General features: G+C 51.7%; 10 protein-coding genes across 10 annotated transcripts; 4 read left to right on the top strand and 6 right to left on the bottom strand.

Moving 5' to 3' along the window:
- On the bottom strand, nt 1–1,368 carry BD324DRAFT_616177 (Pre-mRNA-splicing factor 38). The gene is made up of 5 exons (XM_022014801.1): nt 1,208–1,368; nt 1,065–1,140; nt 790–946; nt 627–742; nt 1–557 (listed from the first exon to the last, which is right to left on the bottom strand). Exons 1-5 carry the CDS (start codon nt 1,259–1,261, stop codon nt 364–366), a joined length of 597 nt encoding a protein of 198 aa, XP_021873864.1. The 5' UTR covers nt 1,262–1,368; the 3' UTR covers nt 1–363.
- A 31-nt stretch (nt 1,369–1,399) lies between these two features.
- On the top strand, nt 1,400–2,226 carry BD324DRAFT_616173 (histone-fold-containing protein). The gene is made up of 5 exons (XM_022014800.1): nt 1,400–1,507; nt 1,560–1,625; nt 1,699–1,793; nt 1,852–1,920; nt 1,976–2,226. The coding sequence occupies exons 1-5, from the start codon at nt 1,441–1,443 to the stop codon at nt 2,084–2,086; spliced, it is 408 nt and encodes a 135-aa protein (XP_021873863.1). The 5' UTR covers nt 1,400–1,440; the 3' UTR covers nt 2,087–2,226.
- Nucleotides 2,227–3,794, bottom strand: BD324DRAFT_616170 (hypothetical protein). The gene is made up of 2 exons (XM_022014799.1): nt 3,494–3,794; nt 2,227–3,441 (listed from the first exon to the last, which is right to left on the bottom strand). The coding sequence occupies exons 1-2, from the start codon at nt 3,751–3,753 to the stop codon at nt 2,301–2,303; spliced, it is 1,401 nt and encodes a 466-aa protein (XP_021873862.1). The 5' UTR covers nt 3,754–3,794; the 3' UTR covers nt 2,227–2,300.
- BD324DRAFT_616167 (Ribokinase-like protein) lies at nt 3,795–6,032 on the bottom strand. The gene is made up of 9 exons (XM_022014798.1): nt 5,890–6,032; nt 5,566–5,842; nt 5,404–5,477; nt 5,336–5,357; nt 5,083–5,275; nt 4,825–5,011; nt 4,676–4,740; nt 4,163–4,617; nt 3,795–4,085 (listed from the first exon to the last, which is right to left on the bottom strand). Exons 2-9 carry the CDS (start codon nt 5,606–5,608, stop codon nt 3,928–3,930), a joined length of 1,197 nt encoding a protein of 398 aa, XP_021873861.1. The 5' UTR covers nt 5,609–5,842; nt 5,890–6,032; the 3' UTR covers nt 3,795–3,927.
- Nucleotides 6,033–7,499: 1,467 nt separating this feature from the next.
- Nucleotides 7,500–8,729, top strand: BD324DRAFT_616143 (OSCP/delta subunit of ATPase). Its single transcript, XM_022014797.1, has 6 exons — nt 7,500–7,618; nt 7,853–8,009; nt 8,075–8,367; nt 8,466–8,517; nt 8,569–8,619; nt 8,668–8,729. The coding sequence occupies exons 1-6, from the start codon at nt 7,559–7,561 to the stop codon at nt 8,676–8,678; spliced, it is 624 nt and encodes a 207-aa protein (XP_021873860.1). The 5' UTR covers nt 7,500–7,558; the 3' UTR covers nt 8,679–8,729.
- Nucleotides 8,730–9,004: 275 nt separating this feature from the next.
- BD324DRAFT_616140 (hypothetical protein) lies at nt 9,005–12,011 on the top strand. The gene is made up of 8 exons (XM_022014796.1): nt 9,005–9,323; nt 9,444–9,771; nt 9,822–10,240; nt 10,292–10,410; nt 10,462–10,585; nt 10,632–11,574; nt 11,624–11,761; nt 11,815–12,011. Exons 1-8 carry the CDS (start codon nt 9,181–9,183, stop codon nt 11,854–11,856), a joined length of 2,256 nt encoding a protein of 751 aa, XP_021873859.1. The 5' UTR covers nt 9,005–9,180; the 3' UTR covers nt 11,857–12,011.
- Nucleotides 12,012–12,042: 31 nt separating this feature from the next.
- BD324DRAFT_576261 (Alpha/Beta hydrolase protein) lies at nt 12,043–13,580 on the bottom strand (the record flags this gene model as incomplete). The annotated part of the gene is made up of 6 exons (XM_022013181.1): nt 12,043–12,129; nt 12,181–12,454; nt 12,509–12,704; nt 12,779–13,048; nt 13,143–13,288; nt 13,351–13,580. The coding sequence occupies 6 exons, from the start codon at nt 13,578–13,580 to the stop codon at nt 12,043–12,045; spliced, it is 1,203 nt and encodes a 400-aa protein (XP_021873858.1).
- Nucleotides 13,581–14,357: 777 nt separating this feature from the next.
- Nucleotides 14,358–16,215, bottom strand: BD324DRAFT_576531 (hypothetical protein; the record flags this gene model as incomplete). Its single annotated transcript, XM_022013194.1, has 6 exons — nt 14,358–14,394; nt 14,446–14,587; nt 14,637–14,918; nt 14,966–15,746; nt 15,787–16,116; nt 16,174–16,215. 6 exons carry the CDS (start codon nt 16,213–16,215, stop codon nt 14,358–14,360), a joined length of 1,614 nt encoding a protein of 537 aa, XP_021873857.1.
- A 96-nt stretch (nt 16,216–16,311) lies between these two features.
- Nucleotides 16,312–18,480, top strand: BD324DRAFT_616133 (putative mRNA processing-related protein). Its single transcript, XM_022014795.1, has 5 exons — nt 16,312–17,363; nt 17,411–17,681; nt 17,730–17,894; nt 17,947–18,288; nt 18,341–18,480. Exons 1-5 carry the CDS (start codon nt 16,503–16,505, stop codon nt 18,406–18,408), a joined length of 1,707 nt encoding a protein of 568 aa, XP_021873856.1. The 5' UTR covers nt 16,312–16,502; the 3' UTR covers nt 18,409–18,480.
- Nucleotides 18,479–21,864, bottom strand: BD324DRAFT_641074 (putative WD-repeat protein; the record flags this gene model as incomplete). Its single annotated transcript, XM_022017392.1, has 15 exons — nt 18,479–18,795; nt 18,849–19,056; nt 19,110–19,252; nt 19,304–19,410; nt 19,463–19,650; nt 19,702–19,893; nt 19,947–20,222; nt 20,269–20,483; nt 20,532–20,718; nt 20,765–20,943; nt 20,990–21,189; nt 21,249–21,378; nt 21,429–21,549; nt 21,595–21,695; nt 21,750–21,864. 15 exons carry the CDS (start codon nt 21,862–21,864, stop codon nt 18,479–18,481), a joined length of 2,679 nt encoding a protein of 892 aa, XP_021873855.1.
- Between the last annotated feature and the right edge of the window lie 206 nt (nt 21,865–22,070).

Here is a 22,070-nt window from a genome sequence, read left to right as displayed (position 1 = left end):
TGTGGTATAAAACAACAATGTGGCGAATCTCGCGAGACAGCTTGTCCCTCTTCAAACGTCTCCATCTAATCTCTCTTCTCCCATGGCCTCTAATATCCTGTCGGGAGATATACTTGGGCTCCTACTGACGTATCTGCCTCGCGTATCGCCTTCTTCTCCGTCGAAAGACAAACTTCCACTACGGCTACGGGAAGGCGATCGAGAAACAAATCTTCCATCGTCTGAATCCATAGAGGACACAGAACCGGAACGCCGACGAGTCCTCCGTAAATCTGGAGAAGATTCTCTAGATTCAGGCGTACGAGATGGAGTGCGGGACAATTCTCGCTTGGGTCGCTGATCTTCTTCATCCTGAGTCCATGATCAGAGTTCTGCCATCTTTTCTCGAGGCTTGGACCACAAGGAGTAGCTCACCAGAAGCGATTTACGTGGTGGGAGACCCTCTGTCTCTTCCAATACGGATCTCTGTGTCAATCGGGGTAATATGATGTCGCAGACTCGTTCTTTCGTCAAGAGGTCATCGATAAACTCGTCAAAATATGTAAGGGAGTAGCCGCCTGGAAAAAAAAGGGGAGATCTCAGTTTGAAGTTGGAGAGGCCTGCCCGAGGCTATCCTCATGACTGACCGACATGGTGCACTCTCAGCTTTCTAAAATCCTTCATGAGAGGCTCCAGAAGCTCGTAGATGTCCATGCTCCGAAACGTGAGACGAATGTAGAAGGCGGCAAGGGCTCGTAAGTATCTAAGAGCCATTAGATCTATCTGTGGGTGAACCAACTCTCGACTCACTTGAACTCCTCTGCTAATAGATATTCGATCAAGATCTCCTTTTCTGGCTGCAATTGTAACAGTTTGAGAGTGAGACACATGAAGGCTGTGGGGGTCTGACGATCATGTACTCCTCCAATGGCTTTGCATTCCAAGGCTTTGTCAATGATTGATTCGGCTAACCAAGGGGAAGGCGTCAGCAATTGCGACAGTGATTGGCGAAGTCCCCTGAGCATCCAAGTGATATGAGTGCAAGAGAGTATTCCGAGTCATCTCAAGAGGCCCCACTCACTCACCTGTGAGGGCAAAGCAGTGCTCTTTCCAGTACAAGCTATCGTAGATCCTCGCTCGAATGACCTTTTCAATTAAGAACTGAGTGGGGTATTGCCATCAGTTGCTGGGTGACGCAAGATTGGATGAAAGTATGATGCACACGTACCTGAGGGTTCCCTCCGTGGACTGACAAAGCGCCCCTGACGGTCGAATTAGCCATCTCGAAGCTTGCAATGGATGGTGTATGAGTTGATAGAGCATTTCAACGTTTCCATTGTCAAGAAGCCGACGGAAGCAAATTTTCGAGGAGACAGACAAAGCGCGGAGCAAGACGACGCTCGCTCGCCTTCTTGATCATCACCTACGGACCTGGGGCACTTGGGAATCTTGCTTCAGACAATGTCAGATAAGGAGGCGGATGATGATGTCGGGCTACCTAAAGCTACAGTGTTCAAATTGATTACTGGTGAGATTCATACCATTCGCAGCCAGTCCTTGCTTGACTGACAATCCTGAAGAGATGCTTCCGCCCGACATGTCATGTTCAAAGGAGGCCAAAGAGATTATTGTGGAATGTTGTGTAGGTGAGTCATGACGAGCCATCGGGTCTCGGTCTCGGTCTCGTCTCAATTGGCTGATGAGAGTCTCGTGTGATAGAATGGGTCAAATTGATCTCAACTCAAGCGAACACTGTCTGTGAAGAGAGTACGAAGAAGACAATCTCCCCGGAACACGTTACAGAGGCGCTCAAGGTAGGTCCCAGGCGACACTTTCGTTCATCAGTCGAATTATTGATATCCGACATGCCAGCAATTGGGATTTGAGGGCTTCATCGAGGAAGTGGAGGAGTCTAACAAGGCCTTCAAGCAGAGTCAAAAGGTGTGTCAGAGGGATAGAAACCGGGGAAGATCACTGCTCACTCGACAACCCTTAGGAACGTCAACGATCTGCACCAGATACCAACGGCATGTCTCAGGAGGAGCTGTTGGCACTACAGGAGAGATTATTTGCATCCTCGCAAGCCAGATTCGAGGCAGGTCAATGAAATCGGGGAGAGCAATCATTGGCACACTGGCTGAAAGGGACAGAGGAAGCAAGACTTATGTGTATGGAACACTGTCACGGATGCAACCGCAAAAAAACGGAGGAATTACACACAAACACCTGTTGTATAGATACAAAAGCATATGACATGACGTGACGTTAACGAGACAAGGCGATGTGAAGGAAGGCGCCAATCTACATGAAGCACCAATGATCTAACCATAAGCGCGATGAGGGGCATCCTCATCATGGCCAGCCTGCCATTCATCCTGGTAGACCGAGTTGTGGGAGAGACTTTCAGAAGATCGCCTCTCTGGCCGTCGTTGTGATTGAGGAATGATGCCACCTTTCTGCCGATTGTCGCTTGATCCGTAGCGTTCTCGAGCTCGTTCGCTGTCCAGGTTGAGACCTCTCTCCATGCGTTTGGCTTCTGCCATTCTGTCCCACATTCCTTCACTTGCATTGGAATCAGCATCGAGTCTCGCTTCCAGCGTTCTCCATCTTTTCATCACGAATTCTTTCCATATCGATTCTTCTTCTCCCCTCTCTGTGCTGAATGGCGTTGAGCTGACAGAATTGCAAACGCTCTCGACCAACTGTCGAGTATGAAAGTTCCACGAGACACCACTCGTTTCCATCTCCTTGAGAGCTTGATCTACACCTTCAAGGTCCCTGAAACATTGCCATCGAGTTCTGATGAGCTCGTTATATGCCGAGGTAAGACATCCAGACATGTACGATTCAAGTGAGAGGGTCTGAGCGTGTTGAAAGAAGGCAAGGGCGAGTGAGGGGTTCCTGTAAATTTCCCTTGTGATTCGCATCAAGTACGCGAGCATATGCGGATAACGTCTCGGGTATCCAAGTTCTTCACCATCGGAGACTTCTGAAGGTGTGAAAACGTGACGTTCGGCCCATTCGACCAAGTCTTGCTCTGAAGACAACGTGCTCATATCTTCCTTGAGCATGTCGATCTCAGATCTTAATTTGGCGAGCTCGGCTCCTCCAAGCCCGTCATCTGTGCGCTTCGCGAAACGCGGAACGCCAATCATCGATCGAAGGGAATCACCACTTCGAGGAGAGTCGGCGAGATTGTGACTGAAGGGATCGGTGACGGGGTTCGAGCCTGGTCTGAGGGGTCCTCCAAGCCTTTCGAGCTCTCGGTATAACCCAGCGATGACTTGATTCAAGGCTTTAGCCTCTTGGGGAGTGGTGCCTTTGGCTCTGTCCCGACGCGAATGAACTCCTTTGAAGACCCGTGCGCGGGACTGATTGTTAGCGTCGATATTCGCAAGACTGGCTTGGAAGTGTTGATATCTGGCGTCTTGGAAATTTGACGAAGAAGTACTGGAGCCGGCACTGTTTGGACTGCATGAGCAAAGGTCACACGACTGGCGAATGCGACACCTACAGTGAGCTTGAAGCATCGGGACCAGCCTTCCCGATTGAATCTGTTGAGTAGGCCCTTGCGTGGCAGTTCCTGCCTGCATCAAACGCAGAAACTAAAAGAGATCGACCGATTGAGCGAGCAGGAATGGTTGAACTTCCAACGAAGCGACCACAGGAACAATTCTTGGAGACTGATGGTTCCCCAATCCGGGATGATGCTCCAGCCAGTGACGCGGCAGATCTTAGGAGATGTCCTCTAAGACGTGGGACTGGCGCGCTCATGTTGCTCTCTCAGGTTTTCAGATGAAATGGATAAGTAGATAGGTGTTGGCACATCGATGGCCGGAAATTTTTCCCGGGGGCTCGGACCAGTGGACTGGAATTACGTAATGTCATTCTGACTCTTGCCACCCGCCTTAGCTCTGCACTCTCGCCCAACGATCATCTATGGACACTCTATACCGCTTGATCCCATGCAAGCCTTTTAGAAAGCTTTTCCACCCTGTCCATTGGGGCATCACCGTTCCATAATTCTTTTCCGCCAACGTTTTTGATGTGAGGTAAACCATGTTGCTCGATCGTGAATGAGGCTGCCACACTCGCCCAGATACAGGCTGTGTGGATGGACGACGTCGGGAATCAGTATGCTACCAGACAAGGCACAGGGACGACTGGTCGGAGGTTGACGCACCTTCTTCGATATCACACCCTAGGCTGAAAGCTGCTGCGAGCCCGCCCATGAAAGCGTTGCCTGCGCCGGTGGGATCAACCACTCGAGGATGCCTGACGTCACGACCCAATGAAAGTGTGTCTTGTTCTCTGCCCTTGCCTTTATCATCCGTAGACTTGTGAAGCACGGACGTAATGGTGTGAACAGGAGTATCCGAGGAGGGAGAGAGACAACCGTCATCTGGATTCTGTGTTTGCCAATACGCCGGGATCCAAGCAATCTCGCTTTGTTCCCAATTGGCTACCGTCTCGACGTAGCAGCATCCTAGGGATCCGGCTCTGACAACTGTAGCAATCTTTGGACGGCAACGAGAGAGTTGCAAGGTTGCTTTCTCAACCAAGTGTCTGACGGTCTCGGTCGTTACATCTTCGGGTTCCTCCATCGAAAGGAGATTGAATGCTTCGGCGTGATTTGGGCTAGACGAAAGATCAATTGACCAAGCTTGGATGGCTCTGTAGGGACAGGTTCTCGTACCTGAGGATATCCACTTGAGATCCAATCGTCAGGATGAGATCGAGGTACTGCGGATGGCAAGTGGTCTGCAACATGGTAAAGGGACATGTATCAGCCGCCAAGACCTCGACAACGGAAGCCATCGAGGACGCAGACTGTCAGTACCTCACGGGTTCAGGCTCCCAGAATAGCTTTGGATCCCATCCGTCCTCGCGGAGATCTTCCACTTCGGAGAGGACCACCAGAGCTCGATTCACGAGCGATACAAAATGGATAATTTGAGGTGGAGGTCGAGCTAGACGAGTTTTGACTAAGCTGTTGGGCGTATTGAGGATCGGTGTGTTGAGGTATTCAAATCTGAGTGAATGTCAGGTCATCTGGCGTTATGGGGCAGGTACGCGCTCCAATGCGACCGTAGGACAACGCACAGCCTGGTTTCTTTGTAGTACTTGTTCACAGCTTTGGTCGTTGCCATGTTGTCCTGTCTCTCCCTGAACAACCACATCTCTTCGCCGTAGGTTTGTAATTGACTCGCCATGTGATCGGGGAAAGAAGATGATTCATAGTCCAGTATCATGCCCAGCATGTCCGCAGGAAGAAACATACGAGATCCGACGAGAGCTGGTCAGGTAGCTCGTCAGTTTTGTTTGGTCTGTTAGGGCGCTACTTCGATGTACTCACCATATGGTCCGGCGCCTCCAATCTTCGTACAAAAGTCAGTCAGATCAACCTGTTCGAGCTTAGCGCACTTCGTTTGGCCTGTTGACCGGGTGCTCGACTCCATCGTCATCAATCCGTTTGAAGGTATCGATGATGAATGACTCTGGATAGGTCACCCTTCGTCAGCTCAGAGTTCATTTGATCTTCCTCTCTTGTGCTTAGAGTGGAAACACACGAAAGCGATGACCCACCCAGCGTCACCACTCTGCCCCTTTCAGTAGGGGATCCCGGCATCTTGCTCCCGACACGCGACTGAGTCTACCCTGTCCGGGGCAGACCGCTGGTCGGTCAATGTGTCGAGGTCGGACGCAAGGCTCAATGGAGATTGAATGAAGCAATAATAGAGCTGTCAGAATTTACTGGACCACCTCCACCATGCGAGATGGGACGTGGCAGTCTCAACCTATGCTTTTACATCTACCTCGGGCAGTTCTTCCCCAATACAACATGGCGGAATGAACAACATGACTGCAGCCGTCAGACGCCAAGGCACAGCAGCGATGCTTGACACACACGCGTGTCCCCCTTTCTATCATACAGCTGCACTGCCGGCCTCGTCCTTCTTCAATGCATCAATCTCCTCCGCCGTCAGGAACCTCCCTCCCTTTCCCCGTGGACGATTGCAAGCATGCCGATGTCGCGATTCGTGTAGATAAGGCTAGAGACGAGGGAAAGTCTTCAGACACAGTCTCATTCCGTCTAACACCGTCGCAGACCCAGACTTACTTTTCGAGATCTCGCCAACCTGTTGAGCTCTTCCAGTCTCTGCCTGGCAGCCCGACGCACGAGTATGCGGTGATACTGTTTGGCATTGACGTAAAGCGGTTCTTCGCTATCCTCTATACCGCCTTCTCCACCTGCTCCTTCCTGATCTTCTCCTGGACTCGCTTCCTCTAGACCTCCACTGCGACTCTCCTCATCACCCCGTTCAGCTTTTGCATCGTCATCTTCAAGCTGGAGCATGTCGTCCGCCATGACAGTTGATGGTGAGAGAGTATCGTGACCAAGACTCGCTTGACCGGTTCCCGGTGAGTCTCCATTCCAATTAATGGACAGTACATTGGCATCCGAACCGAAAGCCCTGCTTCCCATAGGTGGCGACGTCTTCTTGGATACCTTAGATGGTCCAGCGTGAGGCAAGCAAGTAACAGGTGGCGCGGCCGGACTGGTCTGAAGATAGGCTGAGGGGTCGTAGAATGAGCCAAAGTCTGAGTCAACAAAAGAGCCCGAACTGGGAGACGGTTGGGATGGGCCTGCGGCCGTTGAGCTGGGAAGAGAAAAGGTGTTATCTAAGGCTGAAGGGAGAGTTCACCAGTCAGCATCTAGCATCTTGCATCTTTCTGGTGGATTTGTGCAGCTTACCATGACGAGATGCGTGGAGTTGATTTACGAGCGATCTCCCGTTGTGTCGGTAAGAAGTGGACGAATCACTTGCAGAAAAGACATTCTCGTATGAATCTGAGAATGGAGATCCAGGACTAGGCGCATAGCCACCTGATGTATTGAACAAGGGTAATGTAAGCGTCGGCTCGTTCATGTCGAGGATTGGGTAGCCAAACGGTCTGGAGAATGTTGTTCTTTGACGGGTCAAGTGATCGGCCGATGAAGCGAGCTAGTGGTTGTGGCGATGCATATATTAAGAGCGGACGGACTCGTGAACGGGCAAAGCAATGATAGCTGTATGCCACCGATGTGACGCTTCCATTGACAGTGTTCGCTGTAATAAGATAGAATGATATTCGAATTGCTTCACAAGTCGTTTCTGACTATCAAGCTCTCACGTTGAGCACGACATTTTCAACGTTCAATTCGTAGATTCGGCTTCCGCCGGGCAGACACACCCCTCTTGTACTGCCTGGCGGAACAAGAAGGTAGCATATGAAGCATCGAGTCAGAGGGCACGCATCGCTGCTGATGGAAATATCACCATAGACATAGCATTCACCCACCGTCAACAGGGCTAAACGATTCTCATCTTGCTATGCATAGTAGTGTACTCATCTCTACGGGAGACCTGTAGCCAAACGTTTTGCCACCAACCCCCTTGTGGGATCCCCCGGAAAAAAGTGCCACACGCGGTCAATTTCCTTAAAACGCCGGCTCCTTGCAGCTCTCCATCTGCTCCCCACAGCGTAGCGCAGGTTCAGCGAGTCTTCATCGACGAACACCCCATACAGATCCACAATGGCGAGCGCAATGAGGACCGTCCTGAGAAGGGGTTATGCGACAGCTAAAGATGTCAAGGTGAGTCTGGGGACCCAAGCATATTTGGGCCGGAAGGAATGGAGAAGAGTACACGGAAGACGGAGATGGAGATGTCGTTGAGCAAGGAGAAATGAAATGCTTGAGCAGCAGGCAACGGTGGACTAGGCTCGGCATCACCTCACTGGAGAAAGTCGAGGAGAGACCCAACACTTCGTGGCTTCTTGTGTCTGAGAATGCTTCATGGGATCACTTCGCTCACATCACTCCTTGCAGCCCCCTATCCAGCTCAACTCTTTGACGGGAACTTATGCTACTTCTGCCTACGTCGCCGCCTTGAAGAAGTCTTCCAAGGACTTGGAGCAGTTGGCGAAGGATGTTGAGTCTTTTGACAAGAAGATGAAGTCGGACAGCAAAATCGATGCTTTCGTCCGTGAGTTTAAAGCTATCCATCTCACCGAACGCTTGTCTGATGATGCTGACACCTCTGGCACCTAGGCAATCCTACCCTGTCATCCACAGAACGATCCCTCGTCCTCAAGGAGCTTGTCGGCTCTTCCTCCTCTCCTATGCTTCTCAACCTCCTCACTGTCCTCTCTGAAAATGGACGTCTGGCCTCGGCGCCAAAGGTTTTTGACGACTTTGGAAGTCTGATGGCCGCTTACCGCGGAGAACTGGAGGTCATTGTCACTTCTGCCGAGCCCTTGGACAGCTCTGCCATGTCTAGGTTGGACAAGGCTCTGAAAGCCACGGAGATTGCAAAGGGAAAGAAGATTAAGATCCAGAACAAGGTGGGTCGATTGTCTCTATCGTTGCAGAAGAAAAAGCAGTCTGTTCTGCCGTCCCCTTTTGCATCTTTCATCGAATGGTGCGTTGACGCTATCATCAGGTCAATCCCGCTGTTCTCGGTGGCCTAGTCGTCGACTTTGGTGACAAGACAAGTGAGTTTCATGCTGCTCCTCTCGGACAACAGTCACTGAACCCTGGTACAGTCGACCTGTCCGCCTCATCGAAAGTCAACCGCTTCAACGCTGCTCTTGCTCGTGAGTGCAAACATGCCGTGTCGTGAGGAGACACTGACTCTGTTGCAGAGGGTGTGTAAGATGGGTGAAATGGTGCGAGACAAAATTGCATGCAACCATTAGAATTGGCTCCCTCCTGTCTTATGTTTGCTTCCCGCAGTGTGGTCCTCAGCTCAAGATCTGTCCAGATCGTACCTCGACCTTCTCGCTCTTCATGCTGGCAATCAGTTGCTTGCCTAGATTCTACGCTGATTCTCTACCAGAGCTGCGACTGGATGCAGTTATCCCCTAGTCATACTCACCATTGACCCAAAGGTTATATTTAACCCCCTTTTCTACCGGGATGAGAGTGAAAATGAAAAAGAGAGGCACGCGCGACATAGATCTCTCTCTCTCTCTCTCTCTCCTTTGTTACACCTACACTTGCCAGTCTCTTGGATCCCTCACTGCGATCTGGAATCGTGTCTGCTGCTATTTATCACCAAACCCACTGCATATGGAAACGGTATTTGTAGACTCGTCTCTCTGAGTAGCAGAGACCGAGCTTGTCGCTGGCCATCCATCACTTGCTAGCCGGTCCACATGACTCTTCAACCGGATCAGAAAGCCGGACCCATTCGGCCTCGATTGCCAGGGCGAACCAGCTCTACTCGCTCGTACCAGGACGATCCAGCGCCCTCCGACTCTGCTAAATCGGATGATGACGCTATCACAGACGTGTACAAGTGAGCATGAGCCATGTTGGTCGACGCTCCTTCCTGTCGGTTAACCATACGTCATTCCGTTCCTGATATACTGTTGCCTATGAGCGTACATGCTCGCAAGGTGCTGACCTTCGTGTGTAGATCCGTAGAGCAGACTGGGTCCCTCGAAGCAGCAGCGAAGAAGCTTCAACAGATTGCAGTCGCCCGCGCGTGGGAAGACGACGCGGAAGAGGCTGCGTATCTTGCTCAGAGTAACCAAGCATGGCAGGATGAAGAAGAAGACAACGGCAACGGCGACTATGACGATGACGAAGATGGTTATGGATATGGGTACGGGTACGGTCACGGTCAGCAGAGAGACGATCAAGACCAGGAAGATATAGTACATCTACAAGAAATAGTCCCTGGCTTATGGGTTGGTGACCTGGTAGCAGCCATGGATGCGCCTGGTCTGGAGGAACGCGGTATTGTAAGACTCTTTGCTGATGTTTGCGAACAATCTCTGACTCGTGCTTTTAGACAAACATCCTCTCCTGTCTCCGACCTTCTCTGGAATTCTCCAACGAATTCTCAGTGTACCCCTTGGAAATTGATGACCACGCCGATACGGATATTCTATCCCATCTCCCATCCTGTGTTGCGTGGATCAATGATGCCATGGATAAGAAGCAGCGTGCGGAGCAGAATGAGGCAGGGGAAGAGCTCCCAGGAGCAGAGGAGATCAAAGCGATCAACGAAGGGAGAAGCAATACCCCAACCACGAGGAGCAAACTGATCGACCCAAGAGCCGGAATCACCAAACCTGGAAGCGTGCTCGTTCATTGCCAGGCGGGAATGAGTCGTAGTGCTACCGTCGCTGCGGCCTACCTTATGAGAGTCCTCAATATCGGGCCCGTCGAGGCGGTTGAGCTCATTCAGGAAAAGAGGCCGGTAGTCTCGTGGGTGCACTTAGCAAACGCCAAAACGTAACACTAATACTTTCGCCGCAGTCCCTCTGATACATTCTGGTACCAGCTAGGCCTGTTCCACAATGCCGACGGTAGAGTGTCACTACGTGATCGCTCAACGAGGCAGTATTACATGGAGCGAACGACCAATGAGTTCATGAGTGAGCCGAAGGCTCCGACCATTGGGCGGCTGGGATGCTGATCAGACGCAGATGGGAATGGTGGAGCTCCTGCCATGGATAAGATGGCCAAGTATCCCGCTACTCCTACATTGAGTCGTCCAGCTACACCAGCAGGCACTCGGGGTCGCCGGAAAATCAGATGCAAAGCATGCAGGTGAGGTATTCCCTGTTCTCAAGGTGACGTCGCTGATGGGCTGTAGGCGAGAGCTAGCAGTACGGGAGCATATGATGGACCACATTCTCGACCAAGCCCCCACATCTCGACCTCGAACTCCTAGTGAGGCGTCGCTCAACCCTCATCGCTCCTCGTTCTCCTTCGGCTCAGGTTTCACCAGTGTCGATCCGTCCAAAAATCCTTCGCAACCCACAAGTCGTCGGCCTTCAATCATCTCTGAGGTCATCAATCCCCTGACTGGGAAACCAGGAGCCACACGATCACGTCAGCCATCCATGAGCCTCAGTATGACCTCGGCCCATCCATCACCTGCTCAAATATCAAGTATCGATAAGGACAAGGAGCGTGTCAGTCCCGGCGTACCTTCTCCCGGTGGTCTGCCCTATCCAAAGACGGGAACCGGGCCAAATGGAGATGTTCGCGATCCCGACCCATCAGAGTCGAGTACCGATTCCAAATCCTCCAAGCCATTCCCTTCCAGCGATTCTTCAAGCAATTCTCGATCATATCTCACGGCTGATCAGCTCGCCAACCGACTCCCACCTCACCTCCAAGCTCTTCGAACGCGTAAAATCAGCATGTCAGACCTCACCTCTCCTTTCAATGCCAGTCCAGCGTCTTCACCGGAGCGTGAAAGTCCTGCTCCGCCCCCAGGGCCCGTCTTGACGAAGAGCGCTGATTCTGTGCCGCGACTCTCTGCCTCACCTGCTCCTGCTTCCCCGGCGCCGGAATCACCCTCTTCGCCGGTGGCTTTGGGACGATCGAAATCCATTGGCGCAGGCGAAAGACGGGCATCTGATAGGTCGACTGCGTCTGGTCGACGGTTGTCCACTTTGGCCATGACACCTGCGGAAGGTCTGGGAAGGCGAACAAGTCTGAGCGATCGAAGAGGCAGCATCGGTGTACCTGGACCCTCGGGCCCGCCTATTCTTGTCAACCCGAAATGTTCGGGATACTTTGTTGAGCCCGTGAGTAGTGGCTCTCGTTGGTGGAACACAACTGATACTCGCTCTACAGCTTACTTGGATGGAACCTATACTTCAAAAGGGAGACATCTCCGGCAAGATCGTCTGTCCCAACGAGAAGTGTGGTGTCAAGCTGGGCAATTTTGACTGGGCTGGTGTTCAGTGTGGCTGTAAGGAATGGGTCACGCCCGTGAGTATAGGGAAAAGTAGAGATTGGTCTCTGATGCTCATTCTGCGATCCAGGGATTCTGTATTCATCGAAGCAAGGTTGACGAGGTGTTTTAGACTTGTTAGCGGTCGTCTGGGGCGGGTTCCGTGCTACAGCCGACGAGCCAAAAGATGCGTAGCTGGGAAGGGTCTGATTGATTTCAACGCATCGGTTTCTATGCTTGTTGTTCATACACGTCTCGATAGTCATGAAGGATTTCTCTGTGTACACACATGCATTTCACCCACCGCACCAAGCGTCAATTAATGATTGCTCCAGACTTCTTTCACAAAGTCTAGTAGATCTTGCAGCAGTACTTTTGGACACTCGAGAGCGGCAAAATGGCCTCCCTGTGCCAATGGATGAGCTGCTGTCCCGTGGCATGGAAACATCAATCTCACCTTGTCATGCTGTCTGAACCACACGAGATTCATCGCCTTCTTGACATATGACTCGGGATACGTTTCGTGATCCTTTGGAAAGAGACTGTAGCCTACGGGTTTCTCGTGCTTGTTATGTGGGCTAGTACCTTTGACGGCGACTGGCGGGTGATCGTCATTGTACGCCCATAGACCCGTTGGAAACGATTCTGTGAGCCAATAGAGCGTGACGTTGGACAAGATCATGTCGAGCGAAGGAGTTTCGTCCGACCAAGCGAGGAATTTTTCGCCGATCCTGAGACGGTGTGCCCCATCAGTCTGATTCGAAGGATAGAGAGGTGTTACCCACCATGCCAGCATGGCCACTGGATCTGATGAAGCTACTATCCCAATGGTAGCTGGTTTGGTGACTTGTTCACGCTTATATGCCGCTTCATAAAGGTTCCATTCTTTGGCTTCAGCTACTGCTTTCTCCTCTTCTTTCGTTGTCGGTGCGATATCTCGAGTCTCAGGTCGTTCAAGATGCAGTCTGTTCAAGTGGATAGCTGCGAGCGAAAAACACCGTTTCAATTCGACCGCCCCGTTGATGAAGATTGATCAAGCCACTCGAGGCACTCACCTTTACATCCGTCAAAGTTTTCGGCCATCAATCTCGCTATGAGGGCTCCAAAGTCTCCAGCTTGAACGACGTAAGAATCGAAGCCTAGACCTCTCATCAACCCGTCGTAGAGTTCCGCCGCATCGCGCTTTGTGAATTTATCATGACGAGGTGGGGGACCAGAAAGACCATACCCAGTATGCGAGGGGCAAATGAGATGTATGGGAAGATCAGAGGGAGAATAGTTGGAGACGAGGTCATCCATGAGCGGCTGGAACTCGAGGAAGGATCCTTTGAGACGAAAACGGAGGCGCGTCAGCTCAGTCACATCGAGCATTCAGGCTCAGGCTCAAGGAGCCGCCTTTCTCTTCGTCTAGTGTCTCACCTGGCCATCCGTGAAGCATCAAAACAGGTACAGCATCTGTCTTCTCAGAGAATAAAGCTGTGAAATGAATAGACTGTTCATGTTCCCTGGCTTTCAGGCTCGCCATATAATTAGGATACTTGTTGATCTTCTCTTCCACCTCGCGCCTAATGAGTCAAATGGTCAAATGAATGGCTTTGTATTGAAAACGAGGGAAGGGTAAGCGCACCAGTCATACTTGTTCCTCCAGTATGCTATAGCTTGATCCATCCAATCCTGTCTGATTCCTAAAGCAGCATCCGTGAATGAGTTCTCCCATGTCGTCCGTAGTGGTCTGGCATTGTTCAGACGAGATCGGAGATCATCAATGTCAGACTGGGGGAAGTGGACGTTGAGATTGTGTATAGGGAATGTAGGCTTCTGAGGAGGATTCCCAAAAGGTTTCGAGCTGGGACCCATTGTCAAGCCAGGACGGGAGAGGTACTCGAAGGATCTTGTTGAATGGAAAGAGACGCCAGTGCCGACCTTTCGGAAATCTCGGGATGGAACGACGTCATCCCGAAGCCCGGTAATCACATGTTGCTCGGAAGCCGATGCATGGCATTCATACGGCAGTCACGGAATGCTCGAATGCACTCACGCTGAAGTGGGCTTAGCATCATCGATCAGATGGACTGAGGAAAGGAGAAATCCCCTGCCAATCAACGAGCACGGCACAGACTCGCCCTGCCTCCACATACACGTACATCTCGGGATAAGGCGGCCTACCTCCCCCGCCTGGCGCGTTGCAGCTCGCATTAGGTTATTGTTGCGGATCTCGTTCATGAGCAATGCAGATTACTCAGACATCTGTTTACCTTGAGAGACTGGTTTCGCAGCTGACAGACAATCCTGCCTTTCCTGAAACCGTAACTTGGTGCGGATTTGACGACTAGTGTTCCCAGAATCTCGGTCGAGAGGGACACTGCGAGGCGGCAAGCTGGTCACAATCCCTCGTCAGAACCACAAGCATACATCAGCCGAGACACGACAAGGAACTGTGGGCACCACAGCCAGAGGCATCAGAGTGGTACACTCGTCGGTCGGAAGTCTCGTCCTTTTGTTACAATAAATACTCGTTGTATTACTTCACAGCAACACTGCCCGACTGGATGGGTGGGTCGGATGTGTTTGGGCGCAAGTCGTTAGAGTGAGAGGCAGATGTGAGCTCGATCCATCATGTCCACGTAAGTAGGATTAGGCTCCAGCAGTCTGACCCATAGAGGCATAGTATCTGAGAGGGCGAGTCAGGTCGTGCATTCCCGATGATGAAGGGGAAACGTACGAAGCGTATGGATCTGCACCAGCTTGGGGAGCCTGTGAGTAGCCAGATTCTGCAACATAGCCTCCATATCCGTAACCAGCGTTTTGAGAATAGCCCTGTTGGAAACCCATGTGGGGTGGTGCTTGTCCGACACCACGGAAGTCTACAAGGAGATTGAGCTGAGCATTTTTAACGGAGACCGCGCTACTTACTGTTTGTATTCCAGTTCTCTGGGATTCTCCAAGGAGGTATCCTCTGCTCCGGTTGTTGCACAGCAGCAGCAGGTCGGCCAGCTGCGCCGGCTTGTCCACCTTCTCCGAGCTCGGCCATGAGCGCAGAGTATTCTGAGTCGAATGCAGTCTGCTTGTTCTGCGCCAGATTGGGATCTCCCCTACCACGGCAGTCTCGCGCCATGTGTCCAGCACCACCGCACAATCGACAGATGACGTTGGCGTTGTACATTCGCTGTTGGGGGCATTCCCATCGACGATGGCCTATAAAAAGTCAGTGAACAGCAACATGATCCATCGACTCGACAAACCTTTTTCTCCGCAATTCTGACAAAGCTGGTTCTCGTCATCACGCAATGTTCCGTTCAATGATGCGAGTTCTCGAAGCTGATTCCTCTTGTGATCATTTTGACCCTCGGGTGTCGAGGCGGCGGTCTCGATGACCTTGTTGATCAGAGCAACACAGGCCTTGACTTTCTCCTCGTCATCCGCCATCACAAGACAATGCAGCTCATCGTCCTCATCATGGGAGAAAGCATCTGGTCGACCTTTACCGTCCTTGACACTTCCCTTTCCTCGGATACTGATCTTCGCGCCGGACTCTCTCTCCATCCGCTTCAGCGAGTTTCCACGGGGTCCGACGAGCAGACCGAAGAAGTTGATCTCGGGGAACTCCTTGACTGGAATGTACACCTTGTCCTGAGGTCGATTACCTCGACGAGCAGCAGCAACATCGGCAGGAGGACGGAAATTGGGATCGGATTTCATAGCTCGATCGACGAGTCTCAACCTTTCGTCTTCGAGCTTTTTGCGATATCGAATGTCTCGAGTGTTTGTCCTTCGACCATACGCATCGTATTGAGGTCGAGGAGACGGAGACCTTTCGCGTTCTGGAGGAACAACATCACCCGTCCTCAGCTTTCGGTTGATCTCTTCCAAGCGAACGTGAATGGCGTAGTTATCCAGTTCAGTTTGAGAGACTTTTCCAGTCAGAGCGACGGGCATACCCGGGACCTCCACCTTGCTGGACTCGTCACCCCATCGTGATCTTCGCTTTCGGGGGCCGTCTGTAGATTTCAATTTTAACACAGGCTGCCAGCGAGTGTCTAAAGCTCGACGACTTACCATCTACAGGTGCGGGATCTCTACCCCTCTCAGGCTCGCGCCCCCGGTCATCGTCCCAACGACTCCTTTCGCGCCCTGAATCTCCACCACCTCCGTATCTGTCGCGATCGTCTCGGCGATGATCATCCCCTCCTCGACCATAGTCACCACCACGATCACGTTCGTATCTGTCGTCGCGTCTGTAATCGTCCCTCTCGTCTCTGCCCCTATCTCGATCACTTCGACCATTGAAGTACTGAATATCAGAAGCGGGAGGTCTGCCAGCATCACGAGGAGGTCCGCCTGCTGGAGGAGCTTCTTCTGGTAGGCCGAATCGACGTTTGTTACCAAGCGGTACCTGTGGACATTGAGCGATTAGCAATACAAGGGGCAACAGGTTGCAAAAATGACTTACGTCGTTTGTCCCGCTCACGCCTTTTGTAGCTGGTCTCCACATGGTTCCAAGCGAGCAGTGAGTGCTCTGCAGTGTTCCGCTGTAAGTTGCAGGGCAGTGGCGATGGATGAGCTCTTAAGATGTGAGTTGGCTTCAACTTGGTTCAGTTATAAATCTCTTCCAGCAAAGGTTCCGGCATTTCGGCGTTTTGTTTCCGTGTGGCGGTAGTCGCCGCTCAGCTAGCTGCACCTGAGCTGCAGATGCATTTACTCGATAGCGGTTGCCTGCCTGTCTTCCACTTCTGCAAAGTTCAAGACCTCTGGCGACATGGCAAGTACAGGTAAGCAGCAATGAGACTGCTCCAACAATTGGCATTGATTCTTTTTTCAGTCGCCACTGGAGCCAACAAGCTCTCTCGAGAGGACTTTCGACGTCAGAAGGATCTTGATGCAGCTCGTAAAGCTGGAACAGCCCCAGCGGCTGTGGACGCAGAGGGAAAGAGTATCAATCCGCATATCCCCGAATACATCACTCGAGCACCATGGTATGCCGATACAGGAGCTCCGTCTCTTGCCCATCAAAGATATCAGCCGAAAGAAAAGACTGGTTTAGATGACTGGTATGATCGAGGGGCGAAAGCTGGACCCGCCGCCAAAAAGTACAGGAAGGGCGCTTGCGAGAATTGTGGATCCATGACTCATAAGCGTCAAGATTGCGTAGAGAGGCCGAGAAAGCGAGGAGCCAAATTCACCGGCAAGGATATCCAGGCGGATGATGTAGCACAAGATGTGGGAAGGGATTACGATGCTAAACGAGACCGATGGAACGGTTACGACTCGTCGAGTTATCGAACGATCATGGAGGAATACGAGGCTACGGAGGCTGCCAGACAAAAGATCAGAGAGGAGGAAATTGATGCTCAGACGTCGACTGATTTGGCAGCGGTCAAAAAGGTGGCAAAGCAGAAGAAGGAGGACGATGAGGATTTCGGAAGTAGTGACGAGGACGAGGTGGATGAAGACAAGTACGCGGACGCTGCGGACCAAGTTGGTCAAAAACTGGACACCAAGACTCGAATCACAGTCAGAAATTTGCGTATCCGAGAAGATACCGCCAAGTACTTGATGAACCTGGATCCAGACTCCGCCTATTATGATCCGAAGACGAGATCTATGCGAGACGCTCCTGAAGCAGGTGTTAGGCCAGAGGACGTGAGTACTGTCGAATGGAATCAACCCTCTTTTCTGATTCTGTCTAGCTCAAATTTGCCGGTGACAACTTTTTACGATACTCTGGAGAAGCGACGAACATGCAAAAGCTTCAGCTGTTCGCTTGGCAATCTTCACAGCGAGGCAACAATGTACACATGCAGGCCAATCCAACAGCGGGAGAGCTTCTGCACCGAGAATTCCAGGAGAAGAAGGAGGTCCTCAAGGACTCCAGCAAGGTATCCATCTTGGCCAAGTACGGAGGAGAAGAGCATCTGGAGAGGATGCCTAAAGAACTGTTAAATGGTCAAACGGAGCATTGTAAGCCTTTGTCTTCAATTCACCGGTGCCGCGGCTGACATCGAGCAGATGTGGAGTACTCGAGGTCAGGCAAGGTCATCAAGGGCATGGAGAAGGCAAAAGCTCGATCGAAGTATGTTGAAGACGAGTACGACAACAATCATACTGCTATTTGGGGATCCTTCTATGATCGCGATGGTGGAAGATGGGGATACGCTTGTTGCCATTCTACCAGTGAGTTACGGACGATCCCCGTGACGGCAATAATGCTCACGCATCGATCCAGCTCCCGGCTCCTACTGTACTGGAGAAGCTGGAAAATCAGCAGCCGCTTCATCTTCCGCAGCTGCTCTGCTAGCTTCATCGAGTCAACCGTTCTCTAGCAATAAGGAGCCTGAGAAGACGTTGGTGGAGGAGCACGCAGAAGCTTCGACGTCAAGACCCAATGGCAAGAGTAAAGAGCTTCCGAATTACGCCAAGAGGGTCGATGTGAACGAAGAAGTGGCCATAGATCAGGCTGCTCTGAAAAAGGCACTGGATGAAGAGAAAAAGAGGAAGAAAATGGGAGACGATGAAGCTTGGCAAAATACCAAAAAGTCAAAGACCGATGTCACTCAGGAGGAACTCGGTAAGTTCGCAAAGCTAAGCGTCTGAAGAATCTAGCTTACGTTCGTATTCAGAGGCATATCGACTCTCGCGGTCGACTTACGAGGATCCAATGGCGAATTATCAGGATACAGAGGAGTAACCAATCAGTATTTTGTCTCTCAGTCAATGTATAAATTGTTGTACTTTCGTTGTAGCAAGACACAGATGCATTATGCCCCTCGCAAAAAGCTTAGAGTGCCCATGGTGTAGCCCACTAACTCTCGTAATCTGGCACTCTCTTTACCTTGTTCCTCTCTCAGTGTCACCAGCTGATCACACAATTCTTCGTTGGCGATAAGAAGATCTGCGGACACGGTCAAGAGGACACTGAGCAGGGCTTGAACTGCTTCGAAATCCCTGTGAGACTTGAGACGCGCAGTCAGAGCGTGTAAGAACCGAGACAAATGCTCTATCGAGGACAACGAGCGGATCTCGAGATCAAGGGCCGAAGGTGATAGAGCTTTGGCGAACTCGAAGAAGGCAGAGTCTGGAAGACCAGATGGTCAGCGCAGGAACCCGATAGATGCTGCTTCAACTTACAGTTCGAGTCCTCTGGCTCCAGCATCAGTCGCCTAGTGAAATCACTGTCGATGAAGGAGCCAAAGGTGGAAATCTTTTGGGTTGAAGACGATGCCTCATCCGGTTGTGCAGAACTCAAATCGAATCGAGTCTCGAGACCAGCGACAGTTGGCAGGAAGAATGGCGCCTTTTCGGGTGCTTTTGGTGGCTCTTTGGGCTTGTTGCGGGCCTGAGTGGAATGTCAGCCGCTACTCAAGTTCTCCAGAGATCGACGCGACAAACCCGGATGGTGTCGAGATTCAATAGTGTCTGCCACCTTGATCGCGGCATCAACGAAAGAGTCAACAGTCCTTCCGTGAGCTGCTCCGGTGATGTATAGATATCCGTAGGCTCCGGTGCACCTATCGGCTCAAAGCCTTCGAGACCTAAATCAAAGTGAGACTGGTCCAGCCCACGGCTTGTGCACTGCTACCCACGTGAAAGATCGTCTACAACCTGCACCGAAGGCAGCGCCACTGCTTGCACATCGTCCTCATCGTTGATATGACTGAAAGCAACATCGGAGAACTGAGCCTTATTTGCCCTGCGTCAAGTCAGCGTGCGATGCCACACGCATGTGAGCGAGCCAGGCTCACCATAAATGGACACCCAGACTATCCACATGCGCCGTCGCCAGAAAGTCGCCAGTGGGAGAAAAAGTCAGACTCGTGGCGATACTTTCCGTCCGGAAAGCGTCCACTAAACTTCCGGTAGGGATATCATAAGTCCGCACGATCGAGTCAATTGACGTAGTAATGAGCCACCTTGAATCAGGCGAGAAAGCCTGGGAGACGTTAGCATCATTCGACTCTCTATTAAGCCCATCTTGACTGACGAGATCCAGTATTCTGCCTTTGAATCCTCTGAGCTCTCGGACGACCCTCCTTGTTTCAATGTCTACCAATCGGACGACGAGATCGTCACAGATGGCGCTCAGTATACCACTATCTCGATGAACACCAAGAGCTGTGATGGAAGATGGCAGCTGTAGCTCAGCCCCAAGCTTTGTGGAGTGAAAGTCGAAGAACTGGGAGATGTCAGGCAATGCAAATCATCATCAATTCTGGGACCCAGACTCACATAAAGCTTCCCCTCCAGCGTACTGGCAATGACGGTTGTATTCAACGCATCGGTGGCGATTCCGGTGACGGCTTGAATCGACCTGACCGGAGCTCTGGCCTTTTCTTTCGCCTTGCCTTTGGCAGATGCAATGATGCCTGGGCGTGTGTCGCCTCGGGGCTCCCCTGTGAGTCCGAAAGACCGCCTTTCCTTCCCTGATTGCATATTCCACATCTTGATCTCGCCTGCTGAGGACCCTGCCAATCCGAAATTCCCGCACGCAGTGACGCATACAGCCTACACTTTTTCAGCCAGTGCATATTTGTCTAAGAAATGCTCTCACCTGGATGACACCATGCTCCATTTCGAAATTTCCAGTGCCCATCTTTTTATCCATTGCCCTCCAGGTCCGAGCGGACGTCTCCTCTGCATGAGCAGTAAGAATGTCGTCCCAATCCTTTGATCGCGTGGACGAGGAAGACATGGCTGTGATCGGCGGCAGCTTGAGCTCGTCGGCCGAAATACCAAGTCCTCTGGATTTCTTAATCAGAGATTGCCCTGTCAGGGAGTCAGCCGAAGCCCTAGCAAACCCATGGGATTCCCTACCCTGCGATAGCTCATGACTTCTGGAGTCCCGGACAACGCTGGTATTTCTCAACGATCTGTCTCGGCCAGCAGTCAAGATGTCCTTCCCATCCTCTCCATGGTATCTAATCCATGAGGGGGGTGCATGGTGGCCACCACGGAATTTCAATAGTCGAGGTACGGACGTCGGAGAGTCGAAAAGCCATTGCTGTTCCGAAATCAGCAATTGACAGTCTTGATAGTCAGTGACAAACCTTTATGCTGTTGTCCCCGCTGGAACTGATCAACAGAGGCTGACCTGGCACCCATTCCAAACCCGAGATACCCCTCTCGTGAGCTCGTCGTTGGACATGAATCACTCTACCCCCCTTGGACAAGTCCCAAAAGGCTATAGAGCCTGCGGATGAGGAACTTGCAAGTATAGGCGGACCATCTGAATTCATCAGCCAACACACGCACATGATGATCGTTCGACTCACCCATCCGGAATGCCAGACCAGTCACGCTCCCATCGTCCACTTTCAGCTGCATGACCAGGTCTCCCTGACGTATATCGAGAATTCTGATAGATCCATCGAGATGCCCGACGCCTACAACATCGACGGCTGGGGCCTGTACCAAGGCTGTGACTGGAGAGTGTGATGAAGGTGAGGCAGGTGCGAACGTATGGATGAGTGAGCTGTGACCAAGTCAGCACGGCCAGCGGGAAACAGCGAGCCTCATTATTGTTAAGCTCACCATGTCCTGACGTTCCAGAGCTGAAGCTCTCCTGTCTTCCCACCGATCAGAATCTTGTTCAAGTAGGTAGAAGGGTGCAGAAAGACGGTCGCTTGGAAGGCGGGATGGAATTGAAGCTCGTTGGCAACCGCTGCAATTCCATTGTCAGCCAGTGATTAGCGAGCGAGGAGATTCACTCACAGCCCGAGGCAAGATCGAAGATATACAGGCCTGTCCCATCTTCTCGCAGAGCCAGCAGCTGATCGCCGAGAATCTGTATGCTAGCCAGATTGACTTCAGCAGGAGCTTTGAATACCCCAGTCTGACGATCCGCGTTAGCTTCGAATGTTGCTTTCGCGACTCTCACCTGCTTTCCACGGTGATATTTGAGAACTCGAGACCCAACAGCAGCAAACACCTCTGTCCCAGTCTGTACAAGGCTCTTGATCTCTCCGCCAGACTCGGGTCCTGAGGTTAAGGTCAAATACGCCTCTCTTTCCTTTGGGCTGCTAGAGCACTGACCGACAAAAACCAGCGTCATTCTTTCCATATCCCACATCATCCAGCTTCTCCCCACACTGGTCACCAGGTTGACTGTTGGTGTCGCCAGAGCCCCCTTGGGAGTATGTACAAACATTGAGAATGGGACATGGTTTGTGACGAATCCGAGAGCCCGGAATGGTGCGAATAGTCGAGATTCACCTCTGAGGGTGGTTCCATGGGTCGTAGTCTTGACATGACCATTCTTGGCTGCCAGTCCTTGCTTTCTGCGCTTCCTTTGCCTGTCTGTCATCTCGGTAGTCTCAGCAATGATCGACAGACAGGGTCTCTAGACCAAAGTAT

The sequence above is a fragment of the Kockovaella imperatae genome (assembly GCF_002102565.1).
Source record: "Kockovaella imperatae strain NRRL Y-17943 chromosome Unknown BD324scaffold_2, whole genome shotgun sequence".
NCBI classification, from domain to species: domain Eukaryota; kingdom Fungi; phylum Basidiomycota; class Tremellomycetes; order Tremellales; family Cuniculitremaceae; genus Kockovaella; species Kockovaella imperatae.
This window is presented reverse-complemented; position numbering and strand designations above follow the sequence as displayed.

Coding starts and splice junctions, on each gene's coding strand:
- BD324DRAFT_616177 (XM_022014801.1), bottom strand. CDS start 1,261: ATGGCTAATTCGACCGTCAGGGGCGCTTTGTCAGTCCACGGAGGGAAC. Junction 1,141..1,207: donor TCCACGGAGGGAACCCTCAG/GTACGTGTGCAT, acceptor TACCCCACTCAG/TTCTTAATTGAAAAGGTCAT. Junction 558..626: donor GCTGAGAGTGCACCATGTCG/GTCAGTCATGAG, acceptor TTTTTTTTCCAG/GCGGCTACTCCCTTACATAT.
- BD324DRAFT_616173 (XM_022014800.1), top strand. CDS start 1,441: ATGTCAGATAAGGAGGCGGATGATGATGTCGGGCTACCTAAAGCTACA. Junction 1,626..1,698: donor TATTGTGGAATGTTGTGTAG/GTGAGTCATGAC, acceptor CTCGTGTGATAG/AATGGGTCAAATTGATCTCA. Junction 1,921..1,975: donor CCTTCAAGCAGAGTCAAAAG/GTGTGTCAGAGG, acceptor GACAACCCTTAG/GAACGTCAACGATCTGCACC.
- BD324DRAFT_616170 (XM_022014799.1), bottom strand. CDS start 3,753: ATGAGCGCGCCAGTCCCACGTCTTAGAGGACATCTCCTAAGATCTGCC. Junction 3,442..3,493: donor CCCGATGCTTCAAGCTCACT/GTAGGTGTCGCA, acceptor CAGTCCAAACAG/TGCCGGCTCCAGTACTTCTT.
- BD324DRAFT_616167 (XM_022014798.1), bottom strand. CDS start 5,608: ATGCCGGGATCCCCTACTGAAAGGGGCAGAGTGGTGACGCTGG. Junction 5,012..5,082: donor TACTACAAAGAAACCAGGCT/GTGCGTTGTCCT, acceptor ACATTCACTCAG/ATTTGAATACCTCAACACAC. Junction 4,618..4,675: donor TCTCAAGTGGATATCCTCAG/GTACGAGAACCT, acceptor TCTTTCGTCTAG/CCCAAATCACGCCGAAGCAT.
- BD324DRAFT_616143 (XM_022014797.1), top strand. CDS start 7,559: ATGGCGAGCGCAATGAGGACCGTCCTGAGAAGGGGTTATGCGACAGCT. Junction 7,619..7,852: donor CGACAGCTAAAGATGTCAAG/GTGAGTCTGGGG, acceptor CACTCCTTGCAG/CCCCCTATCCAGCTCAACTC. Junction 8,368..8,465: donor AGATTAAGATCCAGAACAAG/GTGGGTCGATTG, acceptor CGCTATCATCAG/GTCAATCCCGCTGTTCTCGG.
- BD324DRAFT_616140 (XM_022014796.1), top strand. CDS start 9,181: ATGACTCTTCAACCGGATCAGAAAGCCGGACCCATTCGGCCTCGATTG. Junction 9,324..9,443: donor GCTATCACAGACGTGTACAA/GTGAGCATGAGC, acceptor CTTCGTGTGTAG/ATCCGTAGAGCAGACTGGGT. Junction 11,575..11,623: donor CGGGATACTTTGTTGAGCCC/GTGAGTAGTGGC, acceptor CTCGCTCTACAG/CTTACTTGGATGGAACCTAT.
- BD324DRAFT_616133 (XM_022014795.1), top strand. CDS start 16,503: ATGAGACTGCTCCAACAATTGGCATTGATTCTTTTTTCAGTCGCCACT. Junction 17,364..17,410: donor CAGGTGTTAGGCCAGAGGAC/GTGAGTACTGTC, acceptor GATTCTGTCTAG/CTCAAATTTGCCGGTGACAA. Junction 17,682..17,729: donor AAATGGTCAAACGGAGCATT/GTAAGCCTTTGT, acceptor GACATCGAGCAG/ATGTGGAGTACTCGAGGTCA.